At 36.4% G+C, this 19,791-nt stretch overlaps 1 protein-coding gene across 2 annotated transcripts in view; it reads left to right on the top strand.

The window, feature by feature from the left end:
• The window catches only part of LOC306864600 (integrin beta-1-like), a 36,856-nt gene that overhangs the window by 12,824 nt on the left and 4,241 nt on the right, over positions 1-19,791 (top strand). For both annotated transcript variants that reach the window (XM_079408713.1, XM_079408712.1), the window contains exons 2-14: positions 9,564-9,630; positions 9,954-10,039; positions 11,563-11,782; positions 11,877-12,047; positions 12,675-12,913; positions 13,102-13,257; positions 13,348-13,443; positions 14,894-14,983; positions 15,057-15,197; positions 15,296-15,498; positions 15,972-16,210; positions 17,531-17,753; positions 19,289-19,518. In XM_079408713.1, the coding sequence (XP_079264839.1) occupies positions 9,564-9,630; positions 9,954-10,039; positions 11,563-11,782; positions 11,877-12,047; positions 12,675-12,913; positions 13,102-13,257; positions 13,348-13,443; positions 14,894-14,983; positions 15,057-15,197; positions 15,296-15,498; positions 15,972-16,210; positions 17,531-17,753; positions 19,289-19,518 (2,161 nt within the window). The remainder of the gene's footprint in view (positions 1-9,563; positions 9,631-9,953; positions 10,040-11,562; positions 11,783-11,876; positions 12,048-12,674; positions 12,914-13,101; positions 13,258-13,347; positions 13,444-14,893; positions 14,984-15,056; positions 15,198-15,295; positions 15,499-15,971; positions 16,211-17,530; positions 17,754-19,288; positions 19,519-19,791) is intronic.

Raw genomic sequence — 19,791 nt, 5'->3', positions numbered from 1 at the left:
TTTTGTGGTATGTATATATATATATATATATATATGGTAGGTATGACAAAGGTCCTGGTGGTTTGGTTTTCATGGGCAGGGCTTCACTGCGAGGGGTTTCTGGCTGTTTGCCAAACTGCATGGTTTCCGGTGTGATATAGGAGTGATTCCTGTAAAGACAACACAACGGTTAAAAGGGACTAGTCAGGCAGAAGCAGTAACATTACGATGGCCCTGAACCCTGTACTGCCAGCTTCAGGTCTCAGAGGCGTAATATATCATGCTCAGTGTAGTCAGTGCATTATATGTGTGCAAGCTTTTATAGAAGTCTAACTCTCACCCAGCCTTCAATTTGATTCATTTGGGGTGCATTTGATTGATACTAGCGGAGAAGCCTTTATTCTGGTCAAACATCTTAGGGATTCCTGCAATGTTTTTTTAGGAGGATGGTAGAGTTTGTGGTTGACTACAGAGGGTGGAGAAGATGAAAATGAAGAGGTTGGGCTGAGGGTGGAACCAAGCTAGATGAGTTTAACCATATATTCAACCCAAGATCATTGGAAAAAACATGCCTATACCTACATTTTTGAAAAACTCCAAAAGGGATCAAATAAAAAAACATGTGGCATTTCACACAGTTCCTTTTTTCACAAATTATGAATACAATGGCAGATTATTAATTAATAAAGACTTATTTTCACGTGGTTCCTTGCACAATACTATTTTATGACAATTTTACCATAGTACATGACTTATAAACTAATACATTTTGAAGTTTGCATCTCATAACCAGGTTTTCTGATGTAGTAAACCTGCTCAATAGCTCACCTGGTACAGCATTGCACATGCAACGTCCTTGAATCACAAGTAATAAAAAAACAGCTTAAAGACTTAAAAACAAGCTAAAGTGACATGGTTGCTTCAGCAAATGCATTATTTCACATTTGTTTAAGTTAACACTATTGGTTACATGTATCATGTAATTATGCATACATTTATTATGTCAGCTTTAGTGTAGAAAGTACATTGTTTTCAGGCACAATACAAATTATAGCACCACTTACCTGACATTTCTTTTCCAAACTGCCACAAAATGTACAACAACCAGTGTAATAAACCATTTCACATCTGTTTTGGATAAAACTGCAGTGCTTTTATTACCACCCACTAGACATGTTGGAAAATATTTAAGATGCAATGTAATGTAACTTTGCAGAAATGGCAGATATTTATATTTGTATGACTTTTAGCATCAAGCCAGTTGCTTGAGCTCGAGTATAAGAACATTGCAGGCAGTTTCTGTAGTGCTACTGATTAGCTATTCTTAGAGGTGTTAACTCAAAATGACAGAATGAGAAAAATCCCAAGCCTTATCATACTGACTTGTGACAGTAACACCCAGAACCATGTAGCAGCATACTAAAATAAAACCTCACTGAACACTTTTAGCAATGGCCAAAAAACCGTATCATCATGTTGTTTACATTTGTATGAGTAAAGGATGATCACATTATATTTGGAAATGTAAAAACAGAGTTGCTTTTAGTAGTAGCCTGCACAATGAATGATCTCTCTTTGTTTCTTGTGCTGGTGTCTCTCTGCTGCTTGGTGATTACATACATCTTGTTCTATTTGTGTCGTTGTTGAATTGTGGTTGTCTAAGTAATGTCCAGTACAGCAGAAAGTGGTATTGATCCAGTATGACTGTGAAGGATGGGCTTGAACTCGACCATTAGCATGGTCAATATTCCCCTAAAGGTCCATCTTATAGAAAGAACGTTACTTTTAGATATTTAACAATATTCACAATCGATTTTGTTGTTTGAAAGTCAAGCGTAAGGTCAGTTTTGCAAATGCATTGTTTACAGCAGGGATTCTCAAAGTTTTTGTCAACCGAACCTCTTTGACTTAAAATATTGGTGTGTGGTTATTAATATTGGTTTACAGCATGCATGTAATCTATTGTATTCACAAGAAAACTGAAATAGTCATGTTTCAGCAAAAGTAGGGCCTCAGATATCTATATCTAAGTATATATATTTTTTTAAACTACCCTTGCTGATAATATTACAAACTTTTGTTGAGATTTCATTTTAATGTGTTGACTAACATACTAGACTCATGTAATGTACTTGATTATAATGTTTTTTTTTTTTTAACTGTAGTGAGTTATTCAATATTATATCATTTCAGATGTGTAATTAAAAATTTATTTAAATGCATGATTATACATTATTTAAATACATACACAAGTTTCGGTACTTCATTTCAAAGTGCCCCTGTTTCATGCTACATGTACTTACTATAGTAATAATAATAGTAAATTATTCATAATTACAAGCAATTAACCATAAAACAAGCCCTAACCCTAATGCTGTAAATACATGTTGTTAAATAATAATGCTCAGTACTTATTTGTATAATTATGCTGTAGAGTTACACTTTATTTTATGGTGTCCTTGTCATAAATTGTGTACATTTAAGTAGTGAGGTGAAGTGACATTCAGCCAAGTATGGTGACCCATACTCGGAATTCGTGCTCTGCATTTAACCCATCACGCGTGCACACACACAGCAGTGAACACACACACACCGTGAACATACACCCGGAGCAGTGGGCAGCCATTTTATGCTGCAGCGCCCGGGGAGCAGTTGGGGGTTCGGTGCCTTGCTCAAGGGCACCTCAGTCGTGGTATTGAGGGTGGAGAGAGCGCTGGACATTCCCTCCCCCCACCTACAATTCCTGCCGGCCGGAGACTCGAACCCGCAACCTTTGGATCACGAGTCCAACTCTCTAACCACTAGGCCACGACTTAGTGAATAATATTAATTAACAACATGTAATATATAACCCATACTGTATTACAATTTAACCATATTTCTTAGATTAATAAAAGTAATAAAATTACACATGAAAATGTATTTAAATGGGACAAAAAGCACTCTAAAGTTCAGGTAATTGCATTTAATATACATTTCATCTATGATAAATATTCATTTAATTGCAATTAACATGCATTTAAAGGTCTAAAAACATTACATTCACTTAGTACTGTATATTCCCAAGTATATTATTTCTGTAATAACTACTATTTTTTTAAAAGATGCTAAAATGCATTTCTCTTTAACAAGGGAAGAGCCATCCTGCATGAGTTTGAGTCCATGGGCATATGTAGGAAAACAGTAGTATAGAAAAACAGTAACAATATATAAAATATAGCTGCAAGCAGCAATGACGGGGCCAAGCACATCAGCGGCAAAATGAGGAGCTAAGCATAGCACGGAGCATTAGACCAACTGCAGAAATTAGTCATTTAAGGCATTTTAAGATTATTATAGTCCAAATGCCCGAAAAATCATTTAAAACTACTAGTAATGCAATTGAATGACTTTTCACTTTTGACCAACAGGTGGCACCGTTATCAAATCGATGTGGTGTGTTCGGTGTGAGGTGACAATGGCACACACAAGGTTTGGTGTCAATATGCCAAAGCATTGCAGAGATACGGCCTCAAGTGTCATTTTGGCATCATGCCTCAAATTCGTTGTTGTGGTATGGGAAAACTGTTTAGTCTATCAACACAAAATCCATAACTTTTTGTCTACATGGTCTGAAGATGATATGATTCGATGTTTTTGAAAATCGGACCAAAGGTCTAGGAGGAGTTCGAAAAAGTATGTTTTTTAAATAAAATAAAAAGGGCAGAGAGGACGTTTGGCTGACTATAGCAACATTGGTATGACTGTTCTCAGCATGACCCAAGGAATCTATTAATACCAGTCTCATTACAATTGGCAAAATTCACAGAACGCTATTAGCATTTATTTGACATTTCATAGTAACTTTTAACCACAAGGTGGCACTGTCTCAAGCCTTTTTGAGTACTTTCAGGTCACGGTCTCCATAGTACATATAAAGTTTTGTAATGGTACACCAATGCATTCGTAAAATATAGCATTTTATATCATAATACTTTATTATAGTCAATAGCAATTTCATGTTTTGTTCAATGATAGCGCCACCAAGAGGCACACTCCCACCATTTTTTTTTATGTGTCCTTAGAGTGTGCCCATACATATGTGTTTCTAATTTGATGAAAATATCTCATTTTGTTTTGGAGTTATAGACATATTTGTATATGAGTAGATGAAAAATTACTGACTGTTGACTTTGTTTGCATTTTTGTGCCACTTACTATCAACATTTTGGCAATTGGGCTGGAGTGTTCAATCAGGACGCTATGTTTCAGAATGTTCTATGGTGGTTTCGTGTCGATAGGAGTAACAGTTTCTAAGATATTGGCAAATGTTTTTTAAGCGTTAAAATGCAACGTAGTACAAACCATGAGCCAAAATCTAGCAAGTTTGATTATCGTTGGACTCGGCAAGGATTCAGGAGTCTAAGAAAGTAACTCCCGTGAAAATAAGTCAACCCCACCCAAAGTTATAAGCATGTGAATATTTGATTTTACCACTAGGTGGCGCTGCCTCGAAACTTCTCAGGCTCCTTCAGGGCATCGTGTTGATGATCCATACCAAGTTTCTTAACGATACGTCAATGCTTTCGTAAAATATAGCATTTTACTACAAAATTCAACATGGCCGACGCCCAAAATAGCTGACATGGGAAAATTGGATATTGTTGGACTTAGCATGAAATTTTGGACAAGTGGTGGCGCTAGAGAGTTCGAGTTAGAGACTCCAAATTTGCTGTGGTTACTATTGGCACTATCATCTATCAGTGTGCCAAATTGTACAACTTTCCCGCAAGCGGTTCTATGGGCTGCCATAGACTCAAGAGCTGAAGAAGAATAATAAGAAGAAATCTAACGGTTACAATAGGTGCCTACGCACCTTCGGTGCTTGGCCCCTAAATATATAATTTGTATAAATCTGCTTCTCTTTAGAAGCAGATTTCCGAGTGCTTGAGAAGACCAAAAATAAATCTTTAAATGAGCAACAGAAGCAGTCTTTCTCAAGCAGACTTTCTTCAGTGCTGCAGGCGGATTGTTAAACCTGGAGCTCATTACACGCTCCCGTGTTTTAAAGGGACATTATCTCATGGTTGTGTTTGGGCCTTGTTTCAGGACAGAGGTTGAATGGGGCATTCGTGGGCATTAGTTCTGATCCCTCATTCCCAGTCCAGAATGGAAAAGACAGGGAAGAGAGCCGAGAAGAAAGAGGTGTTTCTGCTTTCCACGCAAGTTTCGTTCTGGACTGGAGGTGCGCTTTCAGTGTCCTGGAGAGAACGGCCGCCCTTTCCTGTTCTTCTCTTTGCTCCTTTTTGTCGCTCTTGAGTGTTTTTTTATTATTCGCTTTTGCGTTTATCTTTGTGCTATCTTCATAAGCTAAAGAAAATTACAGTAGGATCAGAAGAAAGTTGACTTCTGGTAAATAAGAACAAACTTTCAGCAACAGCTGAGTCTTGTTGTGGCACTATCTGTGTCTTGGACCACAGTTTTTACCAGAGCTTTGTGGAGATAGCAATATCATTCCCATGATGCTCTCTGTTTAGCCTCCCCCAGCATTCCTGAGTCCAGAGTTGAAACCTCATTGAACAGAAACAGAGCAATGGCCATGTTATTATTATTATTTATTTTTTTTAGTTACACCTATATGGTATTTTACAAGTTGTGTTATGTTCACACTCTTAATTAGGAACCAACATGTGTTTTTCTTGGCTGGATCAGGGTTATTGTTGTTACCCAACACTAAAACTGTTAAAACATTTTTGTTTAATTGAAATAAAGCTGAAATAAAGTATAAATATTACATTAAAAAAAACTAATAAAAATGACAAAAGCACATAACAAAATCACTAAAAACGAAACAATATACAAATAAAACCTACATCACAATGTAAGTAAAAACTACAATAGTGTATCAATAATATTAAACTAACCTGGGCTGAATGAATGAAAAATAAGTATTGACTTAACTGACTCTTTGACATTGAATTAGTAAAAAAATAAAATAAAATAAAATTAGAGAACAGAATAAGGCTTATGCACACTTTATATTTGTATTAAAGGACACTCTGGGGCTAGTTGTCACAATGGGAACCTGCTGTTTATTGAAATATATGCCCTTTAAAGGCATGTTTTGTGTAAAAAAATAAGAAAATACTAGAATTTTTGTCATTTAGGGGGTGTTTACACAACACCACTTTTAACAAAATGTTATGCCTTTTGGCCGTTCATTTACATGACAACAGTGCTTTGGGGGCCTGCAACGCACTTTTGAAAATGGGTTTCAATGTGCAAGTTTTTATTTCTTTTTAAAAAGATATGGTTATATTCTCTTTGTAAACTATAACAACGTGAATTTATGAAAACTGTAACATCATGTGTGTGCATATTATGTGCTTGCGTATAGTGTTTCTTTACAAAGTGGTATCGCCAAACTACTGGCCTGGCATGCGTAATACAGCGTTTTCACAGATCCGTCTGAATGGGGATCCCATCTGTATGCAAAACTTTTCAAAATGCAAAGGAAAAACCTTTCCGTTTTTAGCACATCGTTGTCATGTAAACGTACCCTTGCAGTCAGTGTAACGGGAAGAGTTTCGTGTGACCTCACAGAGCTAAACGCTCAGAGACATGCGGTCTAATCTGGTCGCTCTGCCCGACATGCTGTCTGCACACTGGGTGTATAAACAGCACACTGAGAGGAACCGTTTCTTCACATGCACACACACTTATTAACTCACTGACTGAATTACACGAGAGTTACAACAGCCTAACAACTTTCAGAGGTGTTACCAAGTTACTTGTGATTTAATCTGGGCTGCCACAGTTCCCACAGTGGCTCGCTTTAGCGTTTAAAGAAAGGAATTCCTCTAAGCCACCTCATCTCAGCCCATTGAGTTTAATGGAAACCACATGCATTACATTCAGCAAGGAAGTAAAAGCCATTTCAGCCTCACCCTGGACGCCCCACATGAGCAGAAGGGTGTTTTTTTATTTCCAGCACTGGTTATATTTGTGATTTCTTTGGTACTGCCATTGACGTAATGTGGAATGCAGAGGTAGTGGGATCAGACATGTCTTGCATCAAGCCAGTTACACTTAAGTCGCTGGGGTATATTTGTAGCAATAGCCAAAAATACATTGTATGGGTCAAAATTATACATTTTACTTTTATGCCAAAAATCATTAGGATATTAAGTAAAGATCATGCTTCATGAAGATATTTTGTAAATTTCCTACCGTAAATATATTAAAACTTCATTTTTGATTAGTAATATGCATTGCTAAGAACTTCATTTGAACAACTTTAAAGGAGATTTTCTCAATATTTAGATTTTTTTGCATCCTCAGATTCCAGATTTTCAAATAGTTGTATCTCAGCCAAATATTGTCCGATCATAACAAACTATACATCAATGGAAACATTATTTATTCAGCTTTTCAAACATTGAAACTTATGACTGGTTTTGTGGTCCAGGGTCACATATCCTTGGACAAAATACACATGGTAAAAAACACATACGTTGCAATGACAAATATTTAAAATATATACTAAAATAAATATAAAATATGTATTCTTCAGCTGGTTTGTATTTTTCCTAATACTTTATTAATTTGTTTGTTTATAAAAATAAGTCACAATGACAAAAATATTTAAAAAATATAATAAAATAAATAGAAAATAATAAAATGTTTATTCTACAGCTGGTCTGTATTTTTCCTAATACTTGTTCATTCATTCATTTATTTATTTATTTACAGTGTACTTCTCCAGTATTCTACTGAGTTGAGTTTTTAAAGATATTGTTTGTCCGCTCGAGTAGCACCCTTTGCCTAAAGGAGTCAGCACTATTTCTGAGCGGTGAATGATGGTTACTCTTACCCAGGAATGGCATCTGAGAGGCGGTATTTAAATCAGCCCAGCGGTTCCTCTTGCAGGAGCTGAGAATAGATGAGCTCTGTTGGGTGATGAAGGTTTATGACCTCCAGTGAACTCAAGGTCATCATTCTGAAAATATGAGCAGTAAAACCTATTTATATGTACATTCTGGAATATGCCATAAAAAAGCTGCATGAAACACCGAGATGGGCATAAATTAAAAAAATTCACATAAAAAAATGTATGTGCTCAACTGAGATGGATGCATTTTTTATCCGATGAGAAAACTTGCACATAAACTAGATGGAAACACATTTACTGAATAAATTCCTCAATGCACATTAAAAAAGTAATGTGACTTTGTACAATGGGACGGCATAACATAACTGAAAGCAAGATAAAACATGACCACATTTATTGCATTTCACCTGCATGCTCTGAGATGCAAGCAATTTATTTTCTATGAAAAAAGACCCACAGTGACTTGTCCTACTGCAGCAAATTACCTTTTTCTTAGTGATATTTGGCACCAGTTTATCAGTGAGTGACTATTTTGGTCTCTTTGTCTTACTGGATGGAAACAGTGCTTTATTTTTATGCCATATTCCAATTTTGTGCATTCTGTTAAGTTAAATTCGCAATTTGAATGGAAACATAGCTAGTGAGGTTGTGAAGACAAGGGGAGTTGCAACTGGTAAATGTACTCTGATGAAAACAGACAAAGAACTGAACAAAACTAGCAGTATACATACACAAGACAAACGAGAGAGAACATTAGGAACAAGAGGGACTAATTGATTAACACTGAACCAAAAGCAGAAAACTCAAACAATACGTGATTTCGTGAGTTATGTTATATTAAGTTATATAGTTACCAACATAGTTCAAAGATTTAGTAATTCCTGAATACAAAGTTCCAAGAACATAAAAAAAAAAAAATTGCAAAGTTCTGTGGTTGAACTAAAGCTCTCAAACTCTGGTTTCTTGTTAGTGTGACATGTGGACTTAAATAGATCATGCACTTGAGCAAATAAGCAAGCTAACATGTAATGCATATACACATTTCATTCTATGTCTTTTAATTTGTTAATAGAATTAAAGTGCATATGCATTTGCAGTCTAGTACCACCGGGAAACCCTGGAGTGATGTAAGAAAACCTGCAAAATAACAGAAAACAAAAATATGGAAGCAGTCCTCAGGTGCCATGTATGTAATTTACAGCAACAATCTTCACCTCAAACTGATTAATTAACAGAAGTAATCACTGCACTGCCTCATTAACATCAGTTGTAGTTGGATGTGTTCCAGTGTTTTCGAGAAACAGCTATGACGTTTCTCCAACAATGCATTATATCAAAAGCATTAAGTACTCATCATTGATTGTTATAGTCATGAATGCTATTTATATAGTAGTGAAACATATTTATAAAAATACCATGGTATTAGCATGTAGAAAAAAGAAAGAAAATAAAACAAGGTATTAACATTATCTCCAAAAACCATGGTAATGCTCTGTAAACAGTGAAACCGTGTCACAGATATCCTAAGGGTCTACTTTTTTCATTTTACCCCTTTTTTTGTTATTGTCATATAGTCCAATGATTTCAGGTTGATTCAGTCAAGTTAAATCATATATTTATAACCATATATTTCTATACAACAGTTTATACTGTTAGCCTACTGCTGGTTTTGAAAGTGAATCCACTGCTTATATTTGTTGTGTTTTTGTTGTAGATGGACCTGAAGCTACTTTTCATATCAACATTATTAGGGATGATTTGTTGCAGCAGCGCACAGCAAGGTAATGTGATGAACTCTCAGATCGCTGTTGTTTCTAATGCTAATTCAGTGTATTTCTGTCCAGTGGACTGTAACTCCGTCCGACTCGGTCAGAATTAATAAGCTCTGGGTTTCCATGAGGATAACTAATCGTTCTCTCTTCAGAGCAAGCAGTTAAATACTGAAGTCATTACTCAGAGCTCGCTCCACCCAGCGCGGTCGGAGCATTATCCATAATGGAAAACATAGAGTAGTCATCTCTGGCTCCAATTACAACGAGCCGGAGTGATGGAAATGAATCGAAGCTGTAGATGTGAAATGCTCTCCGTCTCTTCTGTTCTGCAGAGGGCAACGACTGCATCAAAGCCAACGCTTTATCCTGTGGAGAATGCATACAAGTGGGGGCTAAATGTGGATGGTGCACTGATGCAGTGAGTAGCATTCAAATACCATGGTCAATCTGTTCTTTAACCCTCCAAACACATTTATTGACACAATATATCAATGCAGAATTACATTCATTTTCATGCTGACTAATCAGAGCTGTACTGATGCATGATTATAAGTCTGATATTGTTTTTATACAGTATATCCCTAAACAGGAGGTTAATATTAAGTAACCTGCCGGTGCTGCAGGACCAAACAGACATAATGCCAAACAAAATGACTCAAACTAAGACATCAGATATTAATAGGTTTGGCAGATTTGCCGGGAAACAGTAATGACGGATGAATGTTGTCATTCCATTCATGCTAGGAAACCTCATTCCAACTGCTTCTGCATGGAAACATCTCGGTGATGCTTGAGATTCCTTATAGCAGTCCTTATAAGAAATGTCAAGCATCAATAAAGCATCGAGATGTTTCCATGCATCATCAAGTCCACAAACAAGTGTCATTGAGATACTATTATCATTTCAGTTTTTGTTATTTTAGAACATTAAGTTAAACTAAAATAAAATGAGAACTGTTGTCTTGGCAACTAGCTGAAATAGTTTTTTTTTTGTATTTTTTTTTTTTCAGTTAACGTTAATTGTATTTCAAGTAATGGAAATATTTGTTTATCATTTTAATTGCAGTTTTAGCTAACTATAATAACCCTGCAAACAAGTACTGCAGGTACCAGAGAGGATAATATTAATATTGTCTTATTAACTATGTTAATATCATGTAAATAACTAAATTCATTTGAAAGTTTTAAGTGTATTCCATGACTGAATTTTAAATATCAATTTGTCATAACACAGTTATTTCTTTAGATTAATTAACTCTGATGATATTATTCTATAGAATGTTCTCTTTTTAGACATTCTCAGAAAAAAAAAGTGTTTCTGTAATATTTGCAAAAAAAATAAAAAATTAATTCTGACAGTTCATGGTTTTTAAATTTTATAGGATGTGTTTCATTTCTTTAATGTTTTCTATGAGAAATGTACACAACCATTCATTTTTTAAAAGAAATTAATCATTTATTTCAGCAAGGACAAGTTTCCACAAAAATATTAAGCAGCACAACTGTTTTCAACATTAATAATAATCAGAAATGTTTGTTGAGCAGTAAATCAGTATATTATTATGATTTCTGAAAATCATGTGACACTGAAGACTGGAGTAATGATGCTGGAAATACAGCTTTGATCACAGAAATACATTATAGTTTAACACATATTCACAAAGAAAACAGCTGTTTTAAATTGCAATAATATTTTACAATATTAAAGTAATAATACTCATAAAAAAATAAACCAAGGTGATTCATCACAAACAGATGTTGAAGGAAACAAGAAACAACAAAAGTAGCAATTAAATAAAAAAAAATTAAAGAACTACAACTTTTTTTTAACTTAATTTTTACAATGCATTTGTGTTGTTCACTGCTTCATCAACATCTTCAAATAATCTGACATGCTGAATACACACAAGCATTACAGCTGTGATATTTACTGTCCACCAGGTGTTTCTGAAGCAGGGAGAGCCGACGTCGGCGCGCTGTGATGAGCTGGAGTCGCTCAGAAAGAGAGGCTGCGCCGCCGCCAAGATCGAGAACCCTCACGGGAGCCAAAGGATCCTCAAGAACAAAGCAGTGACCAACCGCAAGAAAGGAGCAGAGAAACTCCGGCCCGAGGACATTACTCAGATCCAGCCTCAGAAACTCAGCCTCAACCTCAGATCTGGTGCCGACTCACAATCTGAAATCCTTGTTGCTTTTTATCGATCTGTCCAAGTAATTTAGGGAATACTAATGGATTTTTTGTGTTGTTCCTGTAGGGGAACCTCAGAATATCAAACTGAAGTTCAAGAGGGCCGAAGACTATCCCATAGACCTGTACTACCTGATGGACCTGTCCTACTCCATGAAGGATGACTTGGAGAACGTCAAGAACCTAGGGACTAGTCTGATGAAGGAAATGTCCAAGATCACCTCAGATTTCAGAATAGGTGAGAGTCTTATCCAATCAAAACAAAACTTTTATTTTATTTTGAAATTATTTATTTAAAGTATAGGGCACAATTTGGTCATAAAAAATATTGTGATTATTTTGGCATATATTGTGATTATAATTTGAACTGCAATATGATAATCATTTCACTAACAACATTTTAGAATTAATATAATATAATAATTTTACTAATTGTAAAAAAATGAAGACAGATATATGCTATTGTAATACAATTGTATTTTAGAAAATTAATATTAGATCATAATAATTTTATTTTTCACAACATGTTACAATACTAAATTCTTCACTTTCGAATGTTAAACTCCTTTTGGTGGAAAACTGCAGCGAGGCCTTTAAGTGTGTGTTTAGTTAGTAAGACAACTGTTGATAAACACTGATAAAAACTGATAAAACGCTGAAAACCTGTGAAACAGAGTAAATAAACACACAAGTCTACTTTCTATGGACTCATTTTAACCTGCTACGAAAACCTTGACTTAGAATATTACGTTATTATAACCTATAATTAAATAAGACATAATCAAAACTTTCCTCACACTGCCAAAGGAGATAAGAGCAGGCATGCATTTCAAGCTAAGATGCTGCTTTGCTCATTTCCGGATAGGTTTCGGCTCTTTTGTGGAGAAGACGGTGATGCCGTATATCAGCACGACTCCAGCCAAGCTCCTGAACCCCTGCACAGGGGACCAAAACTGCACCAGCCCCTTCAGCTACAAGAACGTGCTGAAACTCACCAGCAACGGGACGCAGTTCAACACTCTGGTGGGAAATCAGCAGATATCTGGCAACCTGGACTCACCTGAGGGGGGGTTTGATGCCATCATGCAAGTGGCTGTCTGTGGAGTGAGTGGAAAACAACATCACTGAGGACGTTTATTTACTATGCACTGAGAATATGTGTCCCTTTTTGGTTATTTTCAGTGGAAGAATTGAAATGCTACAGTAATTTGTTTTTTTTGAATTTCAGTTCACTCTTTGTGTTCCTTGGCCTCATTTTTCTCTGTCGTCCTTTTCTTCTCTCTCTCTCTCAGGAGCACATCGGCTGGAGAAACGTCACTCGTTTGTTAGTTTTCTCCACAGACGCAGGTTTCCATTTTGCCGGTGATGGCAAACTAGGTGGAATCGTGCTTCCCAATGATGGGAAATGCCACTTAGAAAACAACATATACACCATGAGCCATTATTATGTACGTATAAGATATCTTCAGGTGATTTTCAGAGCAGACTATGGGATGTTTGACAGATTTAGCAGAGCTTTCATTTCCTTTCCTGACTAGGATTACCCGTCCATCGCCCACCTGGTTCAGAAACTGAGTGAAAACAACATCCAGACCATCTTTGCAGTCACAGAGGAGTTTCAGCCTGTTTACAAAGTAGGTCCGCAGATGATTATTGTAATGATGTATATGGAACAGTGTGTGTGTCTGAGCAAAAAGTCATATTTGTCTCTGTCTGAAACTGTAGTTTCTTTCCCTGTGAGATTTTTTCTCTATTTGGCCAGTTTGTAAAAGTTTCCACCTGGCCTGTAGTCTTTTTCCACACTAGTCTAAACGTAGGAAACTTTGTGGTGCTTGTTGGATTCGGACCAATCATAAATGCTCACAAATCATAAAAGTATTAAATGTAAGCACATAACATGTTGTTGCATGACTGAGTACTCAAATCATCCCATACAGCCAAAAATTTGAAAAAGGAATAAAATCAAATATATATTTTCAAATATATAACAGTTCAACTGAGCACCGTTCTTCAGAAAAATCCTCCAGTTCCTGCACATTCTTCAGTTTTCCAGCATCTTTTGCATATTTGAACCCTTTCCAGCAGTGACTGTATGATTTTGAGATCCATCTTTTCACTCAAAAACAACTATTAAAAAAGGTTCAAACATTCACTGATGCTCCAGAAGGAGAAATATGGTGCATTAAGAGCCGGGGGGTGAAAAGTTTTTGAATTTGAAGATCAAGGTAAATTGTACTTAATTTGTCTTCCGGGAGATATGCAATATTCTGTTGCTTCTGAAAGGCAGTACATAGAATTTCCTTCAGGAGCATCGATGAATGAACCTTTTTAATACTTGTGTTTGAGTCCCTCAATTACCCTCAGTGTGAAAAGATGGTTCTCAAAATCAGACAGTCACTGCTGGAAAGGGTTCAAATATGCAAAAGACTCTGGAGAACTGAAGAATGTGCAGGAGCTGGAGGATTATTCTGAAGAACTGCTCAGGACCAACGAGGGACTCATGAACAACTATCACAAAACAGAAAAACAGCCATAGATCATCCATGTAACCACACACAGTATTAAGAACCAAGGGTTCACAAACTTTTGAATGGGGTTATTTTAATAATTTCAGCAATCGTTTTTGTCTTGTGGACTAAACGTAAACTAAAATATCTTACTCAGGACAGTACTAAATAAAAAATAACATGCATTTTGTATGATATCTCTTATTTAGTTAAAATTATTCACATTTTCACAAGCTTTCAAGCAGCACTGTATATATATATAATGAAAGAGCCAACGCTGGAGACAAGATTGTGTTACAAATGGATGAATTGTAATATGAAATTCCATATTAAATATTTCACCCCTGCGAGACTAAGACTCACAGGCATCCGAACAGATTGAATCCAACTTCTCTGTGTTTGGAAAGCCACGAGCCCAAAATAGTTTCCCAGCTTGGAATGATCCGAACGCCAAGGTCATAATTTCTAGTTCCTGCCTGCAGTTTAACAGGACTGTTGTAAAACAAACACCCCGAGTCCCTTTGCTGAAGATCCATGGATGTTTTTCTCTGTTTTTGTTTTTTTTCTCTTTCCACAGGAACTTAAAAACCTGATCCCAAAGTCTGCAGTGGGGACGCTTTCTGCAAACTCCAGCAATGTTATCAATCTCATTATTGATGCTTACAATGTGAGTGGATGAAGTTTCTTTAGAAATATCTGCCGTCTTTAAAGGAACTGGCCTGATTTCTGTTTTCTCTCAGTCTCTTTCCTCAGAGGTGATCCTTGAGAACAGTAAGCTTCCTGAAGGAGTGACCATCACCTATCAATCCCGCTGTAAGAACGGAGTGGTGAACGAGGGAGAGAACGGAAGGAGGTGCTCTAACATCTCCATCGGAGACGAGGTGAAGCCACATCAACACAAATGCATCATCCGTCATCCACAGCAGAAACCGCCAGCCTGTCGTTTCTGAGTTGTTTTCTGTTTCCACTGTGTTCCCAGGTATCGTTCACCATTAACATCACGGCTCAAGGCTGCCCCAAACAAGGCAAACCTGAAAGCATTAAAATCAAGCCCCTGGGCTTCACCGAGGAGGTGGAGATCTTGCTCAACTTCATCTGCGAGTGTGAATGCCACAAACACGGCATCAAGAACAGTGACATGTGTCATAACGGCAACGGGACGTTTGAGTGTGGAGCCTGCAGGTGAGACCGACCACATAACACTCCTGCGTTTGCTCAGAAAAACACAAATAAATTACATCTAATGTGTTTTCCTGGAAGGTGAAGCAAATTGCAAATACTCAGCTTAAAGGGATAGTTCACCCAAAAATTAACATTCTGTCATTAATTACTCACCCTCATGTCATTCCAAACCCAAAAAACTTCGGAACACTAATTAAGATATTTTTGATGCACTCCGAGAGCTCCCCACAGACAGAAAGGATCCTTGAACCCCTCATGTCACATGGATTATTTTAACAATCTCCTTGCTACCTTTCTGAGCCTTGATCGAGTTAGGATCCTTGCTGTCTCTAATGCACAGAAAATATAATAAAGCTGAATTAAACTTTGATTGTTTTGATGCTTGAAAACCCCTTTTCGTCTTTGACCCATAAACATATAAGCGAGAGACTTTATGTGAGTAAATGTGAGCTGTGTATTCCATGTCCTCTCAGGTGCAATAAGGGACGTGTGGGCAGGCAGTGTGAATGTCGAAAAGACGAAGTATCCACTGAAGACCTGGACAAGAACTGCCACAAGGACAACAGCACGGACATCTGCAGCAATAACGGCGAGTGCGTGTGCGGCACCTGCGAGTGCAAGAAGAGGGACAATCCCGAAGAACGCTACAGCGGCAAATTCTGCGAGTGTGACAACTTCAACTGCGACCGCTCCAATAATAAACTCTGCGGAGGTACTCAAACAGCAAGCTGGTTTCTTTTTAGACCATGCATATCACCAATACATCACTCGACAGACCGTTAATAGAAGAAAAGCAGCTTGGGTAGCAGAGGAAGACTGTTTGAAATGAGCAGATGAAGGTGGTTAACCTATTAATCCCACCGGTCACAATAGTGACCAAAAATGTAACCGGTGTTTTCTGCGTTGTGGTTTCTTATGCAATAATCAGACAGACATCAGATGACGGTTTGACTCTTCTTTAATTTGAAAAGACATAAATAGTATTTATAGACAGTGTCAATTCACCCTTTTTTGGTTCTCTCCCACGCAGAGACAGTGCAGAAAGGGCAGAGAGAAATATATTTTTGGTCCACATGATCTTTAAGGTGTCTAGTATTAATATATGAATTCACAATTATTCAGTTTTGTTGAGTGTGGACATATACTGAGTAAATATGTTGATGGCTAGTGACCGGTGGGCAGTGTTGGAAAGGTTATTTTGGAGGTTACAAATTACAAGTTACCCTATTTTAGTAGTGTAGTAGTTACTTTTTGAATACTTTTCTAAATTTCTAATGTTTTCAGCTGTGAATCATTTTCAAACTTTTAAAGCAGGCAGGGTTCACCTTACAGTAGAGCTCATCACTGATTTCCAAATCCTTCATCACTTGAATTAGGATTATAATCATTTAATTTAAAGCACAGCCACCACAAAATCAGACTTTAGCACCTCTTTTTACTTTGAGATCGTTAAATACAGATTTAGTTTTATAGTTTAGATTTTTAGATTATAGTTTATAGCTATGATATTGTTTTTGAAATCAATTCATGACAAGAAACACTGGCATCTAACAAGGTCTTGGAAAAACAGTTCATCTTAAAAAAATAAAGCATACACATAAACCCAAATAGGAAATAAAACAGTTTTCGAATAAACATGTGTCCTATTCTGTCCTGAAACACTGGTGTCTCATATTTTAGAGCAGTCACTGCAATTTATGCAAGCAATCAATAATTATTATTTTTTTTATCTTAGTATACCTATTCAGTGTTGTATAAGGTTTTTTATATATAATAGTAACCATAGAATGTGATGAAACCATTTAAAATGGGTTAATAACTGGGCTGGGGTGTATAAGAATTTTGAAGACTGCGGAAATCATTTAATTTCAGTATACACATGATCCTGTAAAACACACACATTTCCATAACCCCCCCTAAAAAAATATATATATTATTATTTCAAGGGGTTACTAATGACACATCATTTTGATATTTTCATGTCTGAGAAAAATGTGTGATTAAATGAGCTAATGTGGTGTTTTTCCTGCAGGGCACGGCCACTGTGAGTGCAGGGTGTGTATCTGTGACGCTAACTACACGGGAAGCGCCTGCGATTGCTCTCTGGACACCTCCACCTGCTTGGCCTCCAACAAGCAGATCTGTAACGGCCGGGGGATCTGTGAGTGCGGGACCTGCAGGTGCACCGACCCCAAGTTCCAGGGGCCCACCTGTGAGATCTGCCCCACCTGCCCCGGAGTCTGTACTGAGCACAAGTCAGTGGAGAACATGCACACATCTGTGACATAAACTACATTCAGTACATGCACCGCTTCAGTGATGAAATGTAGCACAACGTACCATATGCTGGTTACCACTTACACAGCAAAATATATGTTTCTTCTAGATATAATATATGTGACCATGGACCACAAAACCAGTCTTAAGTGTAAATTTTTTGAAAATTAGATTTATACATCACCTGAAAGCTTAATAAATAAGTTTCCATTGATGTATGGTTTGGACAATATTTGTCTGAGATACAACTATACGAAAATCTGGAATCTGAGGGTGCAAAAAAATCAAAATATTGAGAAAATCACCTTTAAAGTTGTTCAAATTAAGTTCTTAGCAATGCATATTACTAATCAAAAATGAAATTTATGGTAAGAAATTTACTAAATATCTTCATGGAACATGATCTTAATATCCTAATGATTTTTGGCATAAAGAAAAATATATAATTTTGATCCATACAATGTATTGTTGGCTATTGCTGCAAATACACCTGTGCTACTGATGACTGCTTTTGTGCTGCAGGGTCATATATGGTGTAAACAGCATAGCTTATGAAATATATTTTTTCAAATTTAAAATATTTTAGTTTAAATCTTCAAATGCCAAAATATATTATAAAATGCATTGCAAGTGGTAAGAAAGTACATTCCCAATCTTAACATACATTTTGCAAAATATGTTTTTTAAAATATATAAACTAAACTCAGTTTATTCAAACAATTATTTATAGCATATATTAAAGATGATAGAATGTCAAAGTCATAATAAAAAAAGAAAATTCAAAATAGTTTCATATTTCTTTTATTTTTAGGGTGAAGAATGACAAATATCCTTTGATGTAAACAGAAATGTACCTCTTTAGATATTAGTTGGGTAAACATAGATATGTAAAAGTGTGATTTCACTTGTTAAAAATGAACAAATAAAAATAAAAACACAATATGGTGAAATATTATTACAATTTATACCTTTTTTTCAATGTGAATAACTGTAATTGATTGCAATGTGATCAAATGTTTTGCCAGTTTTTGAATATTTTAAAATATATTTTCAGATTTGTATTCATTATTATTTTGTATTGTTATTATTTGCTCTATGGGCAACTATTGTGGTACATTTAGTAGAGTTTTTGGTAACACTTTATTTTAAGGTGTCCTTGTTACACGTTACATTATAATAACAATAAATTATGCATAATTACATGCAAGTAACCCTAAGCCAAACCCTAATCCTAACCCTAGCCATATAATAAGTACATGTAGTTAATTAATATTACCTACCGTGTACTTAAATGTATAATTATACTGTAAAAAGGACACCTTAAAATGAAGTGTTACCGACCAGTGTTGTCATTATTTGTCAATATCAGCCCTGTTTCTTTGCAGAGCTTGTAAGGAATGCAATGCTACCGTTTATATATCTCTGCCTTTAGCTGTGTGGAAAAAACCCCACCATCCTAAGTTTCACAATCCACACTTGAACTCGTGGTGTTAACAGTGCTTTTCTGTCTCAGGGAGTGCGTGCAGTGCCGGGCGTTTGGCACAGGAGAGAAGAAAGACACTTGTGAGAGAGACTGTGGCTACTTCAACCTCATCAAGGTGAAGGACAGAGATAAACTCCCTCAGCCGGTGCAGGCCTTCCCCCTCATGCACTGCAAGGAGAGAGACGCCAACGACTGCTGGTTCTACTACACCTACGCCGTCAACAACACGGAGAAGGAGGTCCATGTGGTGGAGACTTTAGGTGAGGCTTCGTATCAACACAAAGAAGAGCCATGGTTTAAATATCGGAGTTTGTTCAAATGAAGTTCTTAGCAATGCATATTACTAATCAAAAATGACGTTTTGATATATTTACGGTAGGAAATTTATAAAATATCTTCATGGAACATGATCTTTACTTAATATCCTAATGATTTTTGGCATAAAAGAAAAATGTATAATTTTGGCCCATATAATGTATTTTTGGCTACTTATGACTGGTTTTGTGCTCCAGGGTCACATATAAGATCCGTAA

The sequence above is a fragment of the Barbus barbus genome (assembly GCF_936440315.1).
Source record: "Barbus barbus genome assembly, chromosome: 46".
Classification (NCBI taxonomy): Eukaryota; Metazoa; Chordata; class Actinopteri; order Cypriniformes; family Cyprinidae; genus Barbus; species Barbus barbus.
The sequence above is the reverse complement of the archived record's forward strand: the minus strand, read 5'-3'. Positions and strand labels throughout refer to the sequence as shown.